Here is a 15,967-nt window from a genome sequence, read left to right on the forward strand (position 1 = left end):
AGTTACATTCAGTCAGGCGCTGGTGGTGCACGCCTTTAATCCCAGCACTCGGGAGGCAGAGGCAGGTGGGTCTCTGTGATTTTGAAGCCAGCCTGGTCTACAGAGTTCCAGGATAGCTAGGGTTATACAGAGAATCCTTATCTCAGAACAAAAAACAACCAAAGTTAGATTCAAAGCAATGGTAGGAGGACAGCTGAAGACGCCAATGCTCTAGGGCTGTCTGGGGCCAGGTGCTCACAGTGAGCGGCCACATCCTATCCCCGGCTCTCAGGCTGAGAACTCAGAGTTCCATAGCTAAGGTGACGTTCTCAACAACACGCTGCACTGCATCTTCAGGTTAGACCCCGTGTCTTAGGGAAGGGAAGGTATCGGGCTGCACAAACAAGCAAGATACCGCTTGAGACATTTCAGACTCCAAACTGAAGGTGCACAGGCAAGACCCTGCGTTTAGTTCTCAGCACCAGGAAAATGAGACACCAGAACTGCCAGAGATTCCAGCGGCAAGAACTCTATCTCAGAGGCCTGTAGACTGACTTGCTTTTGTTTACATTTTATTGGCTATTCTAGTGGGGACCCTGGAGCTGCCTCACCCCTCCTTCCCCTCCCCCTTCCATGGGGGTCAGGCCTTCCCAGGAGCCTTTGCTGCCTGGGCTCGCTGGAACTCCTGCTGCAGCTGAGCAAGGGTTTCCCTCTGTTGCTCTGACTGCCGCTCAAGGTCCCGAAGCTGCGATTCATAGCGCTTACTGAGAAGGGGGAAAAAGGGACAGGCAGAAAGGAGAAATTAGTGGGGCCGTTGCTGAGTGGTGAAGGCTGACTGGTGGGGTTTGTGGGATGGGGGCTGGGGGAGGCGCTAAGGGAAGAAAGGGCTGATGAGATGAACCAGTGGAAAGGCTGGGCTGGTGTCCTCCGAGGCTGACACCTCAGTCCAATCTCCAGAACCCACAAGCTGTCCTCTGACTATACATGAGTTGCCATGGCACACATGACCCCCCCTAATCGTAACACAAAAAGAAAGGCTGAAGTGCTGGCGTCTCTAAGCTGGTCCCTCGGAAGGCAGAGGCAGTCATATTTGTGACTGAGGACAGCTTGGTCTAAGCAGTGAGTTCCAGGCCAGCCAATACTCTATGGCAAGACCCTGTCTCAGGGAGGAGTAAAGGAAAGGAGGGCTTGGGAAATGGATAAGCGTGGTGGCTGTAGAGAACTACCCAGCCCGGGCTCAACACTTCTGCGCGCTGAAATGCCAGCGCAGGGCGGCGAGGCACTTACATTTCCGCTGTGATATAGTCTAGCCTCTTTCCCACCGTGGCCCGAGCCTCCCCTAGCTCCTGTTTGACAAGCACGGGTCCCAGCAGCTTAAAGACGACGTTGGATCCATCCAGCAAGGCCAGTTCCTGAAGAGGGGATGAGAGGGTTATGGGATAACCGTGCTCAGCAGAGCTCCTCCTGGCCCCAGCGTCCCAGATCCTCACCTCCTTCACGATATTATTTTCTGTTAGCTGGGCCTCAAGCTTCTGCCTCCCTGACATGGATTTACTCAAGTCTGAGGTGGTGAGAGAAAACGCATGATTAAAAACAGCGAATGGGCTAAGACCCGCACAATCCCGGAGAGGCTGGAGGCGAGGACAAAGCAAGGATGCCAAGGCGAGGGGCACGAGGCTTCCTCCCACTGCTGGGTGCATGAGCTGAGAGCGGGCAAGGATGCCAAGGCGAGGGGCACGAGGCTTCCTCCCACTGCTGGGTGCATGAGCTGAGAGCGGGCAAGGATGCCAAGGCGAGGGGCACGAGGCTTCCTCCCACTGCTGGGTGCATGAGCTGAGAGCGGAAAGGGGCCAGACCACGCCAGTTCTGCTCTTACCCTTCTGCAGCTGTTGGTATTTCTCCACTTCTCCCTGCAGCTTCTTTTGGATCAGCTCAGCCATGGTGAAGATGAAAGCCTAGGGCGGGGGTCGCTGGCTCTCAAACGACGGAAGGTACCTGGGCTCCGCTTTCTGGCCCTGCGGAGGGACAGCACTTTCTGTTGGCAGCTCTCTGAGGCACCGCAGCCTTCTCTCATTCAGAGCAGCCACTCCCTAGGAACTGGAGAGAGAAAGCAGACCCCGAATCCTCCAAGCCAAACCCTAACCTCTTCACGTTAGACCCACAGTCTTAATAAACCCGGAAGTAAACAAGGCATGTCGGGAGAAAAACGGCGCCGGAAGCCGCATTCTGTCACATGCCGGGATATGTAGTTCTGACCTGTGTGACACGCGTTCTTCGAACCGAAAGGGCTAGACCCGAGAGATTTTAAGATAGAGAAGAAGAGAGAGAAGTTAATCTGGCTAAAAAGAACTCACCGTTACCAGGATTCTGGACCCGGACTTGCCTGTTAGTCATCATTTGGTCAGAATCTGCTCCTCGGGCGACCCTACCTAGAGGCTCGCGGAGGTTTGCCCTCACACAAGATGGTGCCAGAGGCTTCAGATCCCGTACGGCGATGATTGGATGAAGGCCGGAAGTTTCTTAGCTGTGGGACTGCAGAGAGGAGTTCCGCACGTGGGTCGTTGTTTCGCGTCGCTCACCGAGATGGAGACAGCCCCCAAGCCGGGCAGGGGTGTCCCACCCAAGAAGGACAACCCTCAGACCAAGAGGAAGGTAGCGCCTTGGGTGGGACGCGGCGGGCGCCGTGGGGCTCGGGCTCCGGGTCGGGCTGCGAGTGAGAGCGCTCCTCCTCTGCTCCTAGAAACAGCGGCGGTACTGGGAGGAGGAGGCCACCCCGGCCGCCGCCCCCGCGGAGCCGCCTCGGAAGAAGACCAGGGCTCGGGAGCCGCGACCCCCGAGGTCCAAGGGCTTGCGCGGCGCCCCGAAGTCTCGCTTCGGCCGGAAGCCCCAGGCCCCCAAGAACTCCTCGGACCGGAAGAAGCCGCGGCGGACCCTGTCTGGGGTGAGCCTGGGGCCGACGGGGCGGGGCGGAAGCAGTGCGGGTGAGAGGAACCCGGTCGATACGAACCTGCTCCTTGCTTTCCTTGCTCTTGACAGGCCCAGGACCCGTTCCCAGGACCCGCGCCCGCGCCCGCGGAGGTGTCCCGGAAGTTCCGTCGCATTGACAAGTCCAAGAAGGTGAGGACGGGCTGGGACTGTGGGGCGGGATTGCAGGGCGGCTCGGCTGGTGCCTTGCTGGGGCCCCGCGGGTGTTGAGCGGCTCTTTCAACACTGTTGACAATACCCTAGCTCCCTCGTTCGAAGCCAAAAACCCGCACCAAACTTGAGACGGCTGAAGCGCAGGAGGAGGAGGCAAGCGTCAGAGCTGCCCGGGCCGAGCTGCTGCTTGCTGAGGAACCTGGGTGAGTGGTCCGGGACCCGCGCTCTCCTACCCTGTCTTTCTGGGACTTTGATTTTGCATTTTCGTGTTTGGATGCCAGCTTCATGCTAGAGAGCATCCCCGTCGTCCTAACTGCCTTTCAGGTTCCTGGAAGGAGAAGATGGCGAAGACACAGCCAAGATACTGCAGACAGACATCGTGGAGGCCGTGGACATCGCAAGCGCTGCCAAGGTGAGCCTGAGGTGGAAGAGCGGCCCAGGAGACCACCTGGCTGCCTTCATTCATTAATTTTGTTTCCCACCCTCTCGCAGCACTTCGACCTGAACCTGAGGCAGTTTGGACCTTACAGACTGAACTACTCTCGAACAGGGAGGTAAGGTTGAGTTCCAGTGGCTTGTCCCTTTTTCTGAAGGAGGACCTAGTGACTAGTTTGTATGCATATGTGCACACGGATGCCAGAAGAGAACAGGCTTTCTCTGTAGCTTTGGAGCCTGTCCTGGATCTGCTCTGTAGACCAGGCTGGCCTTGAACTCACAGAGACCCGTCTGCCTCTGCAGGTGCTAGGATTAAAGGTGTGCATCACCACTGCCTGGCAGGGCTTGTGTTTTCTTAACCAGGAAGCCGTCAGGTTCCCTGTGGTCATCCTGTCTTCCTTTCCTTTGGGGCTGGGGTTATAGGCATGTCCAGGACACCCAGATTGCTACGTGTGTGCAGTCCCAGCTTTGCTCTGTCTCTCTGCACTGCCTCTCCTATACCTCCCTTGTCCCCCTTTTTAGGGAAGGGTTGATTTTGGCCTATAGCTCTGGGGGATGCTGTCTATCACGGTAGGGGGATCATCACAGCGTGAGCTGGGAGTTGAGCTCTTTTTAATGGTTCTGGATTTGGAACCCATGCCCTTGTGTGTGCCTGCAATGCACACACTTGACTGTTGAGCCACACCCACTCTCAGCCGCTCAGCTTCCAGTGACTTTGTATTTGTGTGTGTGTGTTCACTTGATGGTGTACCTGCACATGGGCGTGTATGTGTGTGATTTTCAGAGGTCAATGTGGCGTCTTCTTGTGTTGCTTTCCGGTTTATCTCCTGTTTATTTTATCGTGTATGAGTGTGTCTGTGCATGGCCGTGACGTGCTGGAGTTTTCTGTCTGCCTGTGTGTGGGTCTGGAGTTAAAACTCAGGTCACCAGGCTTGCACCGCAAGTGCTTCCAGCCGCTGAGCCTTCTTGCCGGACCTCCACTCTGTTTCTTAGCGTTTCTAAATTTTTACTACTTTACACATGAGTGTTTAGCTTGCATGTGCAAACATCACGTGTGCCCAGTATCATGACGTCAGAAGAGGGCATCAAATCCCTAGGAATTGGGGTTACAGATGGTTTGGTTGTGAATTGATGTGTGGGTGCTGGGAACCGAACCCAGTGTTCTCCACGGGAGCGGCAGGTGCTCACCGTCTCCACCTTATTGCTGAGCAGGTTCCTCACTGAACCTGGAGCTTGTTGGCCGCCTGGACTGTGTCCAGCAGGATCTGTCTGCCGTGGCCTCCCCGGCGCTGGGATTACACGTGTGGCCGGGATCTAGGCTCAGGTTGTGTGCTTTCGTGGCAAGCTTTCCTGACTGAGTCATCCCCCTGACCCCTCTTGTGACTCGTGACCTCGTGTGGCTGCGTTTCCTCAGCTGCAGGAGCTGTGCCCGCCTCAGTTATGCCGTGCGCGTCTGGTTACTGCATTGCTTCCTCCGTCTGTGGAGGGGCTGGGGCGGGGCTGACCGAATGATTCCCGTCAGGTCAGGGCGCCCCCTGAGTCAACACTGCTTCACCTCCACAGACACCTGGCATTAGGAGGTCGTCGGGGTCATGTGGCTGCCCTGGACTGGGTGACAAAGAAGCTCATGTGTGAGATCAACGTCATGGAAGCGGTGCGGGACATCCAGTCAGTGCTCCCTCTGCTGGCAGTCGATGGGAGTGGGTCGGCCGTTCCCAACTGGGTGATGCCCTGTGGTCCAGGCTCCATGGAACTCCTTCCCCTTTCTACCCAGCTTCCTTCATTCTGAGACTTTGCTCGCTGTGGCTCAGAACCGCTGGCTTTACATCTACGACAACCAGGGCATTGAGCTCCATTGCATCCGTCGTTGCGACCGAGTAACTCGGCTTGAATTCCTCCCCTTCCACTTCCTCCTGGCCACCGCTGTGAGTGGCTGTGGAGTAGAGAGGGCCTTGGCAGCCCTTGGGAGGAGCAGAGGGCCTGTGGCAGCCCTTGGGAGGAGCTTTCTCCTTTAGGACCAGCAGAGGGACACTGGACAGCTGGACATCTATTCTTTCTCCCTCTCAGTCAGAGACGGGCTTTCTAACCTACCTGGACGTGTCAGTGGGGAAGATTGTGACAGCTCTCAATGCTCGGGCCGGCCGGCTCAGTGTCATGGCGCAGAACCCCTACAATGCTGTGATCCACCTGGGACACAGTAACGGTCAGTTCCTGGCTTTTCTTTTTTTCTTTTTGAGACAGGGTCTGGTGTTGGAGGAGGCTGCTTGTTTGTCCCGGCTGCCCAGAACCAAAATAACCACACAGAAAACTGTATTAATTAAATCACTGCTTGGCCCATTAGCACTAACTTCTTATTGCTAACTCTTTCATCTTAATTTAACCCATTTCTATTAATCTGTATATTGCCACATGGCTGTGGCTTACCTGCAAAGTTTCAGCATGTCTGACTCTGGTAGCTCCATGGCTTCTCCTTGACTCTGCCCTTCTTTCTCCCAGCATTCAGTTTAGTTTTCCCTGCCTAGCTCTGCACTCCCTGCTCTGCTATAGGCTCAAAGATATTTCTTTACTAACCAGTGGTATTCACAGCATACAGAGGGGAGTCCCACATCAGTCTGGTCCTATAAGGAGTCTTTTTCTGTCTTGTCAGCCATCTCCCAAATAACAATGTGGAGACTTATTAATTATGAGTGCTCAGCCTTGGCTTAGGCTTGTCGCACTGTCTCTTATATCTTAGCCCGTTTAGATTGATGTATGTTCTGTCATAGGCCCCACCCGAACCTACTGCCAGGCTTGTTCCCTCGTCTCTCGTTCCCTCGTCTCTCCGTACTGCCGTGCTGCCCATGCTGCTTCTCTGTGCCTGGTTGAGTCTCTGCCTTCTTCCTAGAGTTCTCTGCCTATACCTCCTGCCTAGCTATTTGCCATTCAGCTTTTTATTAGACCAATCACAGCGATACACCTTCACACAGTGTACAAATATTCTACAAGTGCCTGTCTCAAACTGTGTTTCCAGCAGCCGGCCTGCCTCCCTTTGCGCGTGTGTGCTGGCCTGGCTGACGCGCTTCTCTTGTGCTTTTCTGGCCCTCCGCTAACAGCAAGAGCCCTGGCTGGTTCGCTTTGGTAACCCGGATTCTCCTCTTACCTCCAGGTACTGTGTCTTTGTGGAGTCCAGCTATGAAGGAGCCACTGGCAAAGATTCTGTGTCACCGTGGTGCGGTGCGGGCTGTGGCAGTGGATTCTACAGGCACGTAAGTCACTTGTTTGGGGGTGGGGTGTTGGGCATGATTAGGCAGAAAGAGATGGAAGGCAGTTCCATCCTGAGTTCCCTTAGGAGCACAGGCTGCGTCCAGCTTGCATGGTGTGTGTGTCCTTGCCGTTCTGTGCAGACAGATGGCCTAGTTTACGGGAACGCTTCCCTCCCAGGCCTGCTAGTGTTGTGTCACTGAAGACCTTTGGTTGCTCTATTACTTGATGTTTTACAAAAGTTTCTCCAACCTGAATTGAACTCCTCTCTAGCTACAGGAGAGTAGATTCAGGGACCCATGCTAATGTCCCCAGGCAGCCCAGAGCCTTGCCCCACCAGAGGTGTCCTGTGAGTGTCTGAAGGATGAGAGGATTAAGAAGAAAATCAAGTCAGAACAGTCGGGAAATGTTGTTGGTATTCCCTCAGACAGCAAACCTCTGAACTGACATCTTTGATGAGGATGCCACGGTGTGTTGTAGTTGCTAGCACTGCCCGACTGCACCTGACCTTGTTTTAATGACTAATAATAGCTAAAGGAAGGCTTAGCAAGCTGTTATTCCCACACAGTGTGTGCCTGAGGATGGGGAGCTCTCTGCTCCATAATTTACGGTGGCCTAGAACATGAAGCAAAGCCTCTTGCCTCAGCCTTCTGAGTGGATTATGGATGTATGCCACAGTTCCCAAGTTCTTCAGGAATCAAAAGCATTGCTTGCCTGAGCAGGGCCTGGTAGTGCACATTTTTTAATTATTTATATTTTATATGCTTTATTGTTTTGCCTGCATGTATATCTGTGTCAGGGTGTCAGATTTTGGAGTTACAGACAGTTGTTGGCTGCCATGTGGGTGCTGGGTCCTCTGGAAGAATAATCAGTGCTTTTAAGCACTGAGCCATCTCTCCGGCTCCTTTTTTGGTTGTTGGTTTTTCAAGACAGGGTTTCTCTGTCTAACAGTCCTGCCTATCCTGGAACTCTTTGTAGACCAGGCTGGCCTTGAACTCAAAAAGATCTGCCTGTCTCTGCCTCCCAAGTGCCGAGATTAAAGGTGTGCACCACTACCACCCACCTTCCATCACCTCTCTTGATCTTTCTTGTACTCATGACCTGCCTGCTGCTCTCTGCCCTCTCCTGCAGGCATGATGCTGTGTTTCCGTGGCGTGTCCCTGAGCGGTCTTAAGAGAAATTTTCATTCCCTCTTACCCCAAGGGCTTTGTTCATGAAATTTCTGTTACTGCAGCTGTGTGTGGGTGTGTGGGTGTGTCGGGGAGTTTATGAACAGGGTTTCAGACTGGCCTTGAACTCAGTGCTGGGACTATGGGACTATGAAAGCTGTCTGCCACCACCACTGCCCGGCCTTTTTTTTTTTTTTTTTTTTTACCCCAACAAGGTCGGACAGGGAAAGTCTGAAGTTACCAATTACCAATGTGCAAAAGTTTTCAAGATGCTGGGATTGCTCTGGCTGTTGCCATTGTTTTTGTGAACAAGTGATACAAGTGATTTGGTTCTGCCCGATCTCTATCTGTGCCAGCTTGGCTCTGGAGAGTAAGGAAGCCCGGCTGAAGCTTTGTGCCTTTAATGCCTACTAGACCTGAGCTGTAGCTTATCCTGCTGGGCCTGCATCTCTCCTGCCCAGGGCTTCAGCCTGGTCAGCAGTGTAGTCACAGACACCCTATCCTGTCTGCTTAGCTCTGGTTCTACATAGTGAGACCATCTCGAAATGAACAAATACCAAGTAATGAATGGAGACAGCGGGGTGAGTCGTGTTAGATGCAGGCGGTGTTTGGTGTGGGGAGAACTCACTGTCTTTTCTTTCACAACCAGAGTGGACACTCGGGATTTCACCACAGGTTCTGTCAACACCACTGGAGATTAACTGCTTCATTTTTCACAGGTACATGGCCACTTCCGGCCTGGACCATCAGCTGAAAATCTTTGACTTGCGAGGGACATTCCAGCCCCTGAGTGCCCGGACCCTGCCCCAGGGAGCAGGACATCTGGCCTTCTCCCAGCGGGGACTGTTAGTTGCAGGCATGGGTGATGTGGTCAACATATGGGCAGGGCCGGGCAAGGCCAGCCCCCCCTCCCTGGAACAGCCCTACCTCACCCACCGACTCTCAGGCCATGTGCATGGGCTCCAGTTCTGCCCCTTTGAGGACGTGTTGGGGGTGGGACACAGTGGAGGCATGACCAGCATGCTGGTCCCCGGTAAGTGGGCCAGAGAGCAGGACAGCTGGGGAGGGCTGCTGGGCCCAGGCAATCCAGAGTGGCAGGACTGGTGATGCTCCCCCTCAGGGTCTGCTGAGCCCAACTTCGATGGTTTGGAGAATAACCCGTACAGAAGCCGTAAGCAGCGCCAGGAATGGGAGGTGAAGGCGCTGCTGGAAAAGGTGAGCTCCTGCTAGCGCCCCCCCCCCCCCCCCGCGTGTTACCTCCCTGGGGCTCCTACCCATGCCCTGTGACTCTTCCAGGTACCTGCAGAGCTCATCTGTCTGGACCCCCGAGCCCTGGCAGAGGTCGATGTGGTTACTCTGGAGCAGCAGAAGAAGGAGCGGATAGAGAGACTGGTATGAAGCTGTCCAGTGTTCAGCCCTCCTTGTCTCTGTGCCCCACCCCATTCTGAAGTGCAGCTCCTGGGCTGCCCTTGACTTCATCCCTGTCCCTTGTCAGGGCTATGACCCTGATGCCAAGGCCGCCTTCCAACCCAAGGCAAAGCAGAAGGGCCGAAGCTCCACAGCCAGCCTGGTGAAGAGGAAGAAGAAGGTCATGGACCAGGAACACAGGGTACGTAAGCGTGGGTGTGGTCAGGTGTCAGCCTGCCCCTCATCAGCCAGCCCCAGCTCACTTTGCCTGGTGCTCCCCACTTCCTTGTCGCCAGGACAAAGTCCGGCAGAGCCTCAAGGAGCAGCAGCAGCAGCGACAGAAGCAGAAGACAGCCAAGCCCACTGGAGCCCGCCCGTCTGCACTGGATAGATTTGTGCGATGAGCCAGAGACAGCATTCCCCAAGATAAGCACAGGGGCCAGACGGCTCGGTGCGCAGACACTTGCTGCCAAGCCTGAAGACACACGGCAGAAGAGAGCCATTCACACAAGTTAACTTTCTGTGGACATGTGGACCAGTGCACATTCAGGGCGGCATACAGTATACGTACACACACACATACACAAAATGTAAATAATAAAAAAATCTATAGGGAGTTCATCCCGTGTGCCTTGTGTCTTGTCTTAGCACTTACTTAGCTAGCTCCTTGGGTGGGTGGGTGTTAGATGTTTTCCCCGTGTGGGGCTGTTCTAGACTCAGCTCATTGCCCTGTCTCTCCTACCCCACACCTACCGCTGCCTCAGCCCTAGCCTTAGCCCCGAGTGGCCGTCCTAGATGGACTTCCGTGTGGCACAGCAGGTGTGCTGAGGTCCTGGTGAAGACAGGTAAAGACCTGCACTTGGGGTAGAGACGTTTATTGGGCTCCTGTCCCAGCTGGTGACAGTCTCCCTGGCACCCCTCCTGTGTTTTATCCCTCCCTGCCGTCTCTGGAGCTCTCAGGACAGACCTGGTAGTGGCTTCAGAGTCTGCTGTGAGGAGATGGGTCACCGCAGGGAGGGAGCTGCCTTCCTCAGCTGTTGAGCCAGGCTATGAACCGGCACCTCAAGACCCCCAGGAATCCCTGGAGCCAGGAGCAAAAGGGTTCAGTCCTTTTCCCATCCCGTCCGCTCACCAGCTTCCAGGCTTCCTGCATTTTCCAGGGATCCACCTGGTGGGATGTTAGCAGAAATTTCCCATAACAGCACTTGTCCAGGGGGTAGTGAGTGGCGCCAGCTAACTTGACACAGTGTGTGGGGGCAAGGCCCCCTCGCCTTGCACTGACTCCCACAAAGACATCCTCTAGAGGTAGAAGGGGTGTCCGGCTGGCCACCTTCAGAATGAGCTGCACAGCAGAGGCGGACAGTACGTACCCTGTGCCCGAGGCATAAGGTGGGAAAGGACCCCAGGTTTCAGGCCACAGTTCTTCTGACACGTGGTGCCGGTTCCCTGGGGTCCGAGTGGGGCGTACCCTCCAGTGCACTCGGCCTAGATACAGAAGTGGTACCGCCTGGCCTTTGCGCTCTTCATGGGCAGCTGTGGTCTCTTCCTGTGGCTCCTTGCCCTTCTGCCACCGCTCTGAAAGACCCCCTCTCTGGATCAGCTCTGACACCAGTTCATGGACGTTGACATACACGTCGTCGTCTGTCTTGAGGATGTAGCGGGCCATAGGACAGTATTTATTCACCCAGTTCAGCCCGCTGAGGGTCTTGAGAGTGAGGTTGCGGTAGGAATCCTGGAAGGAGGCCTGCAAGATGTCCTTTTGCGCTGCCGACTCCGAGGTCAGGTCGGCGGCGAGGTGCTGTCCTGTAGGCTCTCCCAGGAGGAAGAGCGTCTGCACTCTGAACCCCCGGACCTCGCGGATGGCGCCCCAAGACCTTCGAATGGCGTTCCTCTGGTTCAGGTGCTCCGGGGCCGTACACACCAGGATGAGCAGGAAGGGAGGGGGTCCGGGGCCACCGCAGGCCTGGGGGTTGGAAATCAAGAGGCGGGGCAGGGCGAGGGGCGGCCCGGGTGAGGCTGGGGCTGGCAGCAGGGACGCCAGAGACAGGCTCAGCAGCTCCTCCCCGAAGCCGGAGGGTCCAAAGAGGGTCCAGAGGATCACCAGCAGCAGGATCGCCAGGAGGAGGCGCCGGAAGAGGCTGACCGGCATGGTGAGCCGCGGAGACCTATGGGCAGAACGGTTAGAGCGCCGGGAGGCGGGAAAGCGGCCCTAACCAGCCGCTGCAGCAGAAACACGAAGGTCTGTGTGCGGCGGGCCTGGCGCATTGCGAGGTGCAGCCCCAAGCCCACCGCAGCGGCCCTGGGAACCACAATCTTCTCCTAGCCCACACGCCAAGCTCGGCTCCTCCATTGCGCCCCTCCCCCACTGCCTTCCCATCATGCCACTCAAGGCCGGAAGTCGGCAAGCAGCGTGCATCGCGCTTGGCCCAGTCCTTCCCGTATTCATTCCTGCGGTAAAGCATGTAGGGAACCAGGTCACCTAGTTCCCGTATTTAGGACCTCGAGTTGCCAACGCCTTTTAACTCACCGGAGCAGCATCCGGCCACGATGTAGCCACTCAACAGTTCTGCCGTCTTCTGCACTCTGACTACACGTACTTTGTACTAAGAGATCTAAAGCCTGCTCAAGCGCTTCCTGAGGGTTGCCCAAGCCGGCGGCAATACCTCTGCCCACTTCTCAACAGCTCTGTGCTCTTCCGTACTAACAGATCCAGCTAAACCTTACTCAAGCTCCCCCTTGAGGTTACCAACACCGGTGGCAACACCTCTGTTCCCGCCCAGACATGATTGTACCAAAGGGTGGGGACTGGCAGTCTCCATGAAGACCAAATAATTGTTCCTGCAACCTTATACCAAACAGAAAGCAAGGGATAGGACTGCACTGTTCTGCAGTTAGTAATCAGAGCCGGGTTATAGGCCTCAGCTCAGACACAGGAGCCTGTGTGTAAGGGAGATAGATGTTTTAACTCAACCACACCAAAGCTGTCACAGCAGGGACCCTCTCCAGCCAGTTCAGAGCCAAGGCAGAATCCTCCCCCACCGCCACCCAGCCACAGAAGACGCAGAGAACGAGGTCACAGGCATATAAACTATTTATTAACAGCGAAGGCCCAGGGACTCATTTCTTCTTGGATACACCCACAGTGCGGCCCCGGCGGCCAGTGGTCTTGGTGTGCTGGCCTCGGACACGAAGGCCCCAGAAGTGGCGCAGCCCCCTGTGGGCCCGGATCTTCTTCAGTCGCTCCAGGTCCTCGCGCAGCTTGTTGTCCAGGCCGTTGGCCAGAACCTGGATTCAGAGACAGGGAGGCCAGCTTTACCCTGGACTCCCCACACCAGTTCCCAACACCCCGGAAGCGGCACCCCCACACACCTGGCTGTACTTCCCGTCTTTCACGTCCTTCTGTCTGTTCAAGAACCAGTCTGGGATCTTGTACTGCCGGGGATTCTGCATGATGGTGATCACACGCTCCACCTCGTCCTCCGTGAGCTCTCCAGCCCTCTTGGTGAGGTCAATGTCTGCTTTCCTCAACACCACATGAGCGTATCTCCTCCCCACACCCTGGGGGAAAGTTTGGGAACGAGGTTTGGCTTACCCTTTTTCTTATAACCTATTTACCCAGAAAGCGCAGACTGCACACACACCTTTAGTCTCTGAACTCAGGAGGACCAGGACTGTTAACTGGGCCAGCCTGAGTGACCTGTCTTCTTAATTCACCAATCCTGTAATAATAGAACCTGCAGGGAATCCCTTCTGTCATTTCTCAGATCACTCTTCCAGGTGTCATTTAGGCCACACTGGGCCAGTAACTCAAATTTGATGCCACGACGCCCAGCCTGCGGTTTCAGGCATTTAGATTTTACCCGGTGAAGAATAAGAGGCCCCTTTTCTCAACAAGGGAACAAATTCAGGATCTTTTGTGCTGACCAAGGATTGGGAAGGTGTGCAGCCTAGGGAACGCAAAAAGCGTCCAGATGACACCCCACAGGAAGTCCAGAATGGCAGAGTCAAGACCCATAAAGTTTATAATTGAGCTGACAGTGAGGCCACCCCCAAACAGAACATTGGCTGCAGTGTGCCTACATATCACATATTTACCCACATACACTCAAAGGGTGACCACATACATGCCCCTCCTAAACTTGACTAGATTAAGTAGAGGCCACACACAAATGCCTGTTAAAGCTGCAAGGCAGGAAAGTAGAGTTCTGAGCACCAAAGTGTGTTTGACTCTGCCCCCCTAGAATTTAATGGGAAAAAACTGTTGTTTTAGGGGCTGGAGAGGCAGCTCAGTGTAAGATTTCTGGTTGCTTTCCCAGGCCCAGCACATATGTGCTGTCAGCCATGCAGACAGAACAAGTGCACACCCTCCGCAGTCTCCACTGTGTTAGTTGCGACTGACTGTTCTTGTGAGACCCTGTCCTGCACTCAAGGCTGCAAGCACTGAAGGTGCATGTGTGATGCCAGCTCGGTGGTGCAGGCCTAAGCTAGGGTGAAACCCTATTTCACAGTGTGGGGCACCATGCCCAGTCCTTCTGAGTTTTGTAAACACTTAAGAATTGACCCTTGCTATCTACAGTACTATCTGACAGTACTAGAAGACCCTACAAGCAAGGACAGGAAGTACTTCCCAGGTCTGCCCAACCTCTTCCTACATGCTTCCAGATGGTCAAACACCAATTCACCACCTTAACAAAGAAGCAAAACACAAGCCTTAAAGAATCCATAAAACCAGCTGGGCGGTGGTGGCACACGCCTTTAATACCAGCACGCAGAAGGCAGAGGGAGGTCCATGGATCTCTCTTGAGTTCGAGGCCAGCTTTGTCTACAAGAGCCAGTACAGCCAGGGCTGTTACACAGAGAAACCCTGTCTCAAAACAAAACAAAAAAACAATTCCGAAAACCGCTGAGCGGTGGTGGTTCAGGCCCTAACCCTAGTACTTGGGAAGTAGAGGGCAGGTGGATCTCTGAGTTCAAGGCCAGCCTAATCTACAGAACAAGTTAAACCCTGTCACAGGAAAAAAAAATTCAGAAAACAAGTCATGGCAAAGACTCCCATCTCTCACCTTTACCTGGTTAATTCAACTATACCTTAACCACACCTCTGATCTGGAAGACCACCCCCTATAATCATTCCTCAAATTCCTAATCCTCCTCCCCTAATCTCCAACTTTACTTCTTAGGAACCCTCATTACACAGAATCTCCAGACACTGCCATTACCTCTTCTACAATCAGCAAGACGCTCAAGTATGAATCGGCAGGTCCCACAGCACTAGCATCACCCCAGGCCTTTCAACAACCCCCAGACACTGCGTTCACTTTGCCCACCAGCCACCTCACTGTTTCCTCACATCCCTCAGGACCACCCATCCTCTAACAAGAAGCCACCGCATACAGGAAACTGGGGATGGCAATAGACAGTCCAGCCCTTGCCCTCAAGGGGTACAGACTGACTGGCAAGATGTTTTTAGTTACAAAATTACTAACTCTGGTAAAAACGAATAATGTCCCTACCTAGAAGGCTCTCAGCTCCGCATAGAGAATTATTCAAACTTCCACTCACCCTCTGCTTTGGCTATTCCAACTAGAACAAAGCTACCTTCCATTCCTGCCATTGTGTTGTAGGCCGCCCCGCACGACACCCCAGATCCATGGAGTTAACTCACAGAAATCCGACCCAAGCGTAACCGCTACAGCGTGCCACAGAGAACACTCCAGGACGGCTCTCCCAACGCGGGGCAGGACGACACTCACGCCCCACGTCCCCGGTTAAATGTTACGGTCTGACCTCGACCACCCTCCAGCTTTACTATTCGTTAGGCGAGGTAAGCTGCAGGACCCGGGTCTCCTCTCTTCTGCATTCCCTGCCCGCTAACACTGCTGTTACCTTAATGGCAGTGATGGCAAAGGCTATTTTCCGCCGCCCATCGATGTTGGTGTTGAGTACTCGCAGGATGTGCTGGAACTTCTCAGGGATCACGAGAGACTGCAAGGACACGGGGGATAATCAGACACTGGTGGCTACCAAGCCGAAAAGGCGGCTGAGGCGGGGGTCCATTGGCGAGCACGGAGCCCTCTTCTGCCAGCTCTCCCACAGCTCAGCGCTCACCGCAGACGCTCAGGCGCGGGAAGATGCAACCCCGGACACGAGGGGGGAACGTTGGCCGCGGCCAAATGCGCTCCGGGCAGGGGAGGCGGGAGGACCCACCCGGCCAGGCTCCTGCAACTTTGGTGCGTGCAGGGCATGCCCCTTCCTCCCCGGAACTCCACGTCCTCGGCCGCCCCCTCCCGCGGTCGCGCGCCATCGTCTCGGGGGGAGATGCAGGCAGGCAGCCCAGGGCCTCCTCAGACCCCCGACGGGAAAACACTCCCTGCCCCGGCTCAGATGTCGCCCGATGCCGGCGCGGAGTCCGCTCTTACCATGGCGGCGGCACAATCGGCGGCGTGTAGGCCTCCCGTGGAAGAGGGAGCGGAAGTGACGCATCGTTCTTATATACCGTCCCGGAGGAAGAGGCGGGGCTACCTGGCAGGCGCGCTTCCGGAAACGGCTTCTCTCCCCGCCCCTCCCTTAGCAAGGAGTCGAATTTTGAGAGTTTGGAT

The 15,967-nt window shown here is 55.1% G+C and overlaps 4 protein-coding genes across 6 annotated transcripts; 1 reads left to right on the forward strand and 3 right to left on the reverse strand.

Annotated features, from left to right (window-relative positions):
• Window positions 1-534: 534 nt before the first annotated feature.
• On the reverse strand, window positions 535-2,865 carry Pfdn6 (prefoldin subunit 6). 3 transcript variants are annotated; one of them, XM_038343238.2, is made up of 5 exons: window positions 2,409-2,865; window positions 1,856-1,994; window positions 1,470-1,540; window positions 1,267-1,391; window positions 535-743 (listed from the first exon to the last, which is right to left on the reverse strand). In XM_038343238.2, the coding sequence occupies exons 2-5, from the start codon at window positions 1,917-1,919 to the stop codon at window positions 620-622; spliced, it is 384 nt and encodes a 127-aa protein (XP_038199166.1). In that variant the 5' UTR covers window positions 1,920-1,994; window positions 2,409-2,865; the 3' UTR covers window positions 535-619. The 3 variants fall into 3 exon arrangements, with proteins under 3 accessions (XP_038199166.1, XP_038199164.1, XP_038199165.1); XM_038343236.2 differs by having other exon boundaries at window positions 2,334-2,865; XM_038343237.2 differs by lacking the exon at window positions 2,409-2,865 and adding an exon at window positions 2,123-2,186.
• On the forward strand, window positions 2,347-9,989 carry Wdr46 (WD repeat domain 46). Its single transcript, XM_038343226.1, has 15 exons — window positions 2,347-2,631; window positions 2,720-2,920; window positions 3,016-3,096; window positions 3,208-3,320; window positions 3,442-3,529; window positions 3,610-3,671; window positions 5,116-5,220; window positions 5,327-5,477; window positions 5,620-5,755; window positions 6,698-6,797; window positions 8,681-8,994; window positions 9,082-9,176; window positions 9,258-9,353; window positions 9,457-9,570; window positions 9,665-9,989. The coding sequence occupies exons 1-15, from the start codon at window positions 2,482-2,484 to the stop codon at window positions 9,770-9,772; spliced, it is 1,914 nt and encodes a 637-aa protein (XP_038199154.1). The 5' UTR covers window positions 2,347-2,481; the 3' UTR covers window positions 9,773-9,989.
• Window positions 9,990-10,227: 238 nt separating this feature from the next.
• Window positions 10,228-12,061, reverse strand: B3galt4 (beta-1,3-galactosyltransferase 4). Its single transcript, XM_038343234.2, has 2 exons — window positions 11,896-12,061; window positions 10,228-11,533 (listed from the first exon to the last, which is right to left on the reverse strand). Exons 1-2 carry the CDS (start codon window positions 11,904-11,906, stop codon window positions 10,399-10,401), a joined length of 1,146 nt encoding a protein of 381 aa, XP_038199162.1. The 5' UTR covers window positions 11,907-12,061; the 3' UTR covers window positions 10,228-10,398.
• Window positions 12,062-12,441: 380 nt separating this feature from the next.
• Window positions 12,442-15,844, reverse strand: Rps18 (ribosomal protein S18). Its single transcript, XM_038343235.1, has 4 exons — window positions 15,788-15,844; window positions 15,255-15,353; window positions 12,738-12,926; window positions 12,442-12,653 (listed from the first exon to the last, which is right to left on the reverse strand). Exons 1-4 carry the CDS (start codon window positions 15,788-15,790, stop codon window positions 12,486-12,488), a joined length of 459 nt encoding a protein of 152 aa, XP_038199163.1. The 5' UTR covers window positions 15,791-15,844; the 3' UTR covers window positions 12,442-12,485.
• Window positions 15,845-15,967: the final 123 nt, after the last annotated feature.

Source organism: Arvicola amphibius, chromosome 9 (genome assembly GCF_903992535.2).
Source record: "Arvicola amphibius chromosome 9, mArvAmp1.2, whole genome shotgun sequence".
NCBI classification, from domain to species: domain Eukaryota; kingdom Metazoa; phylum Chordata; class Mammalia; order Rodentia; family Cricetidae; genus Arvicola; species Arvicola amphibius.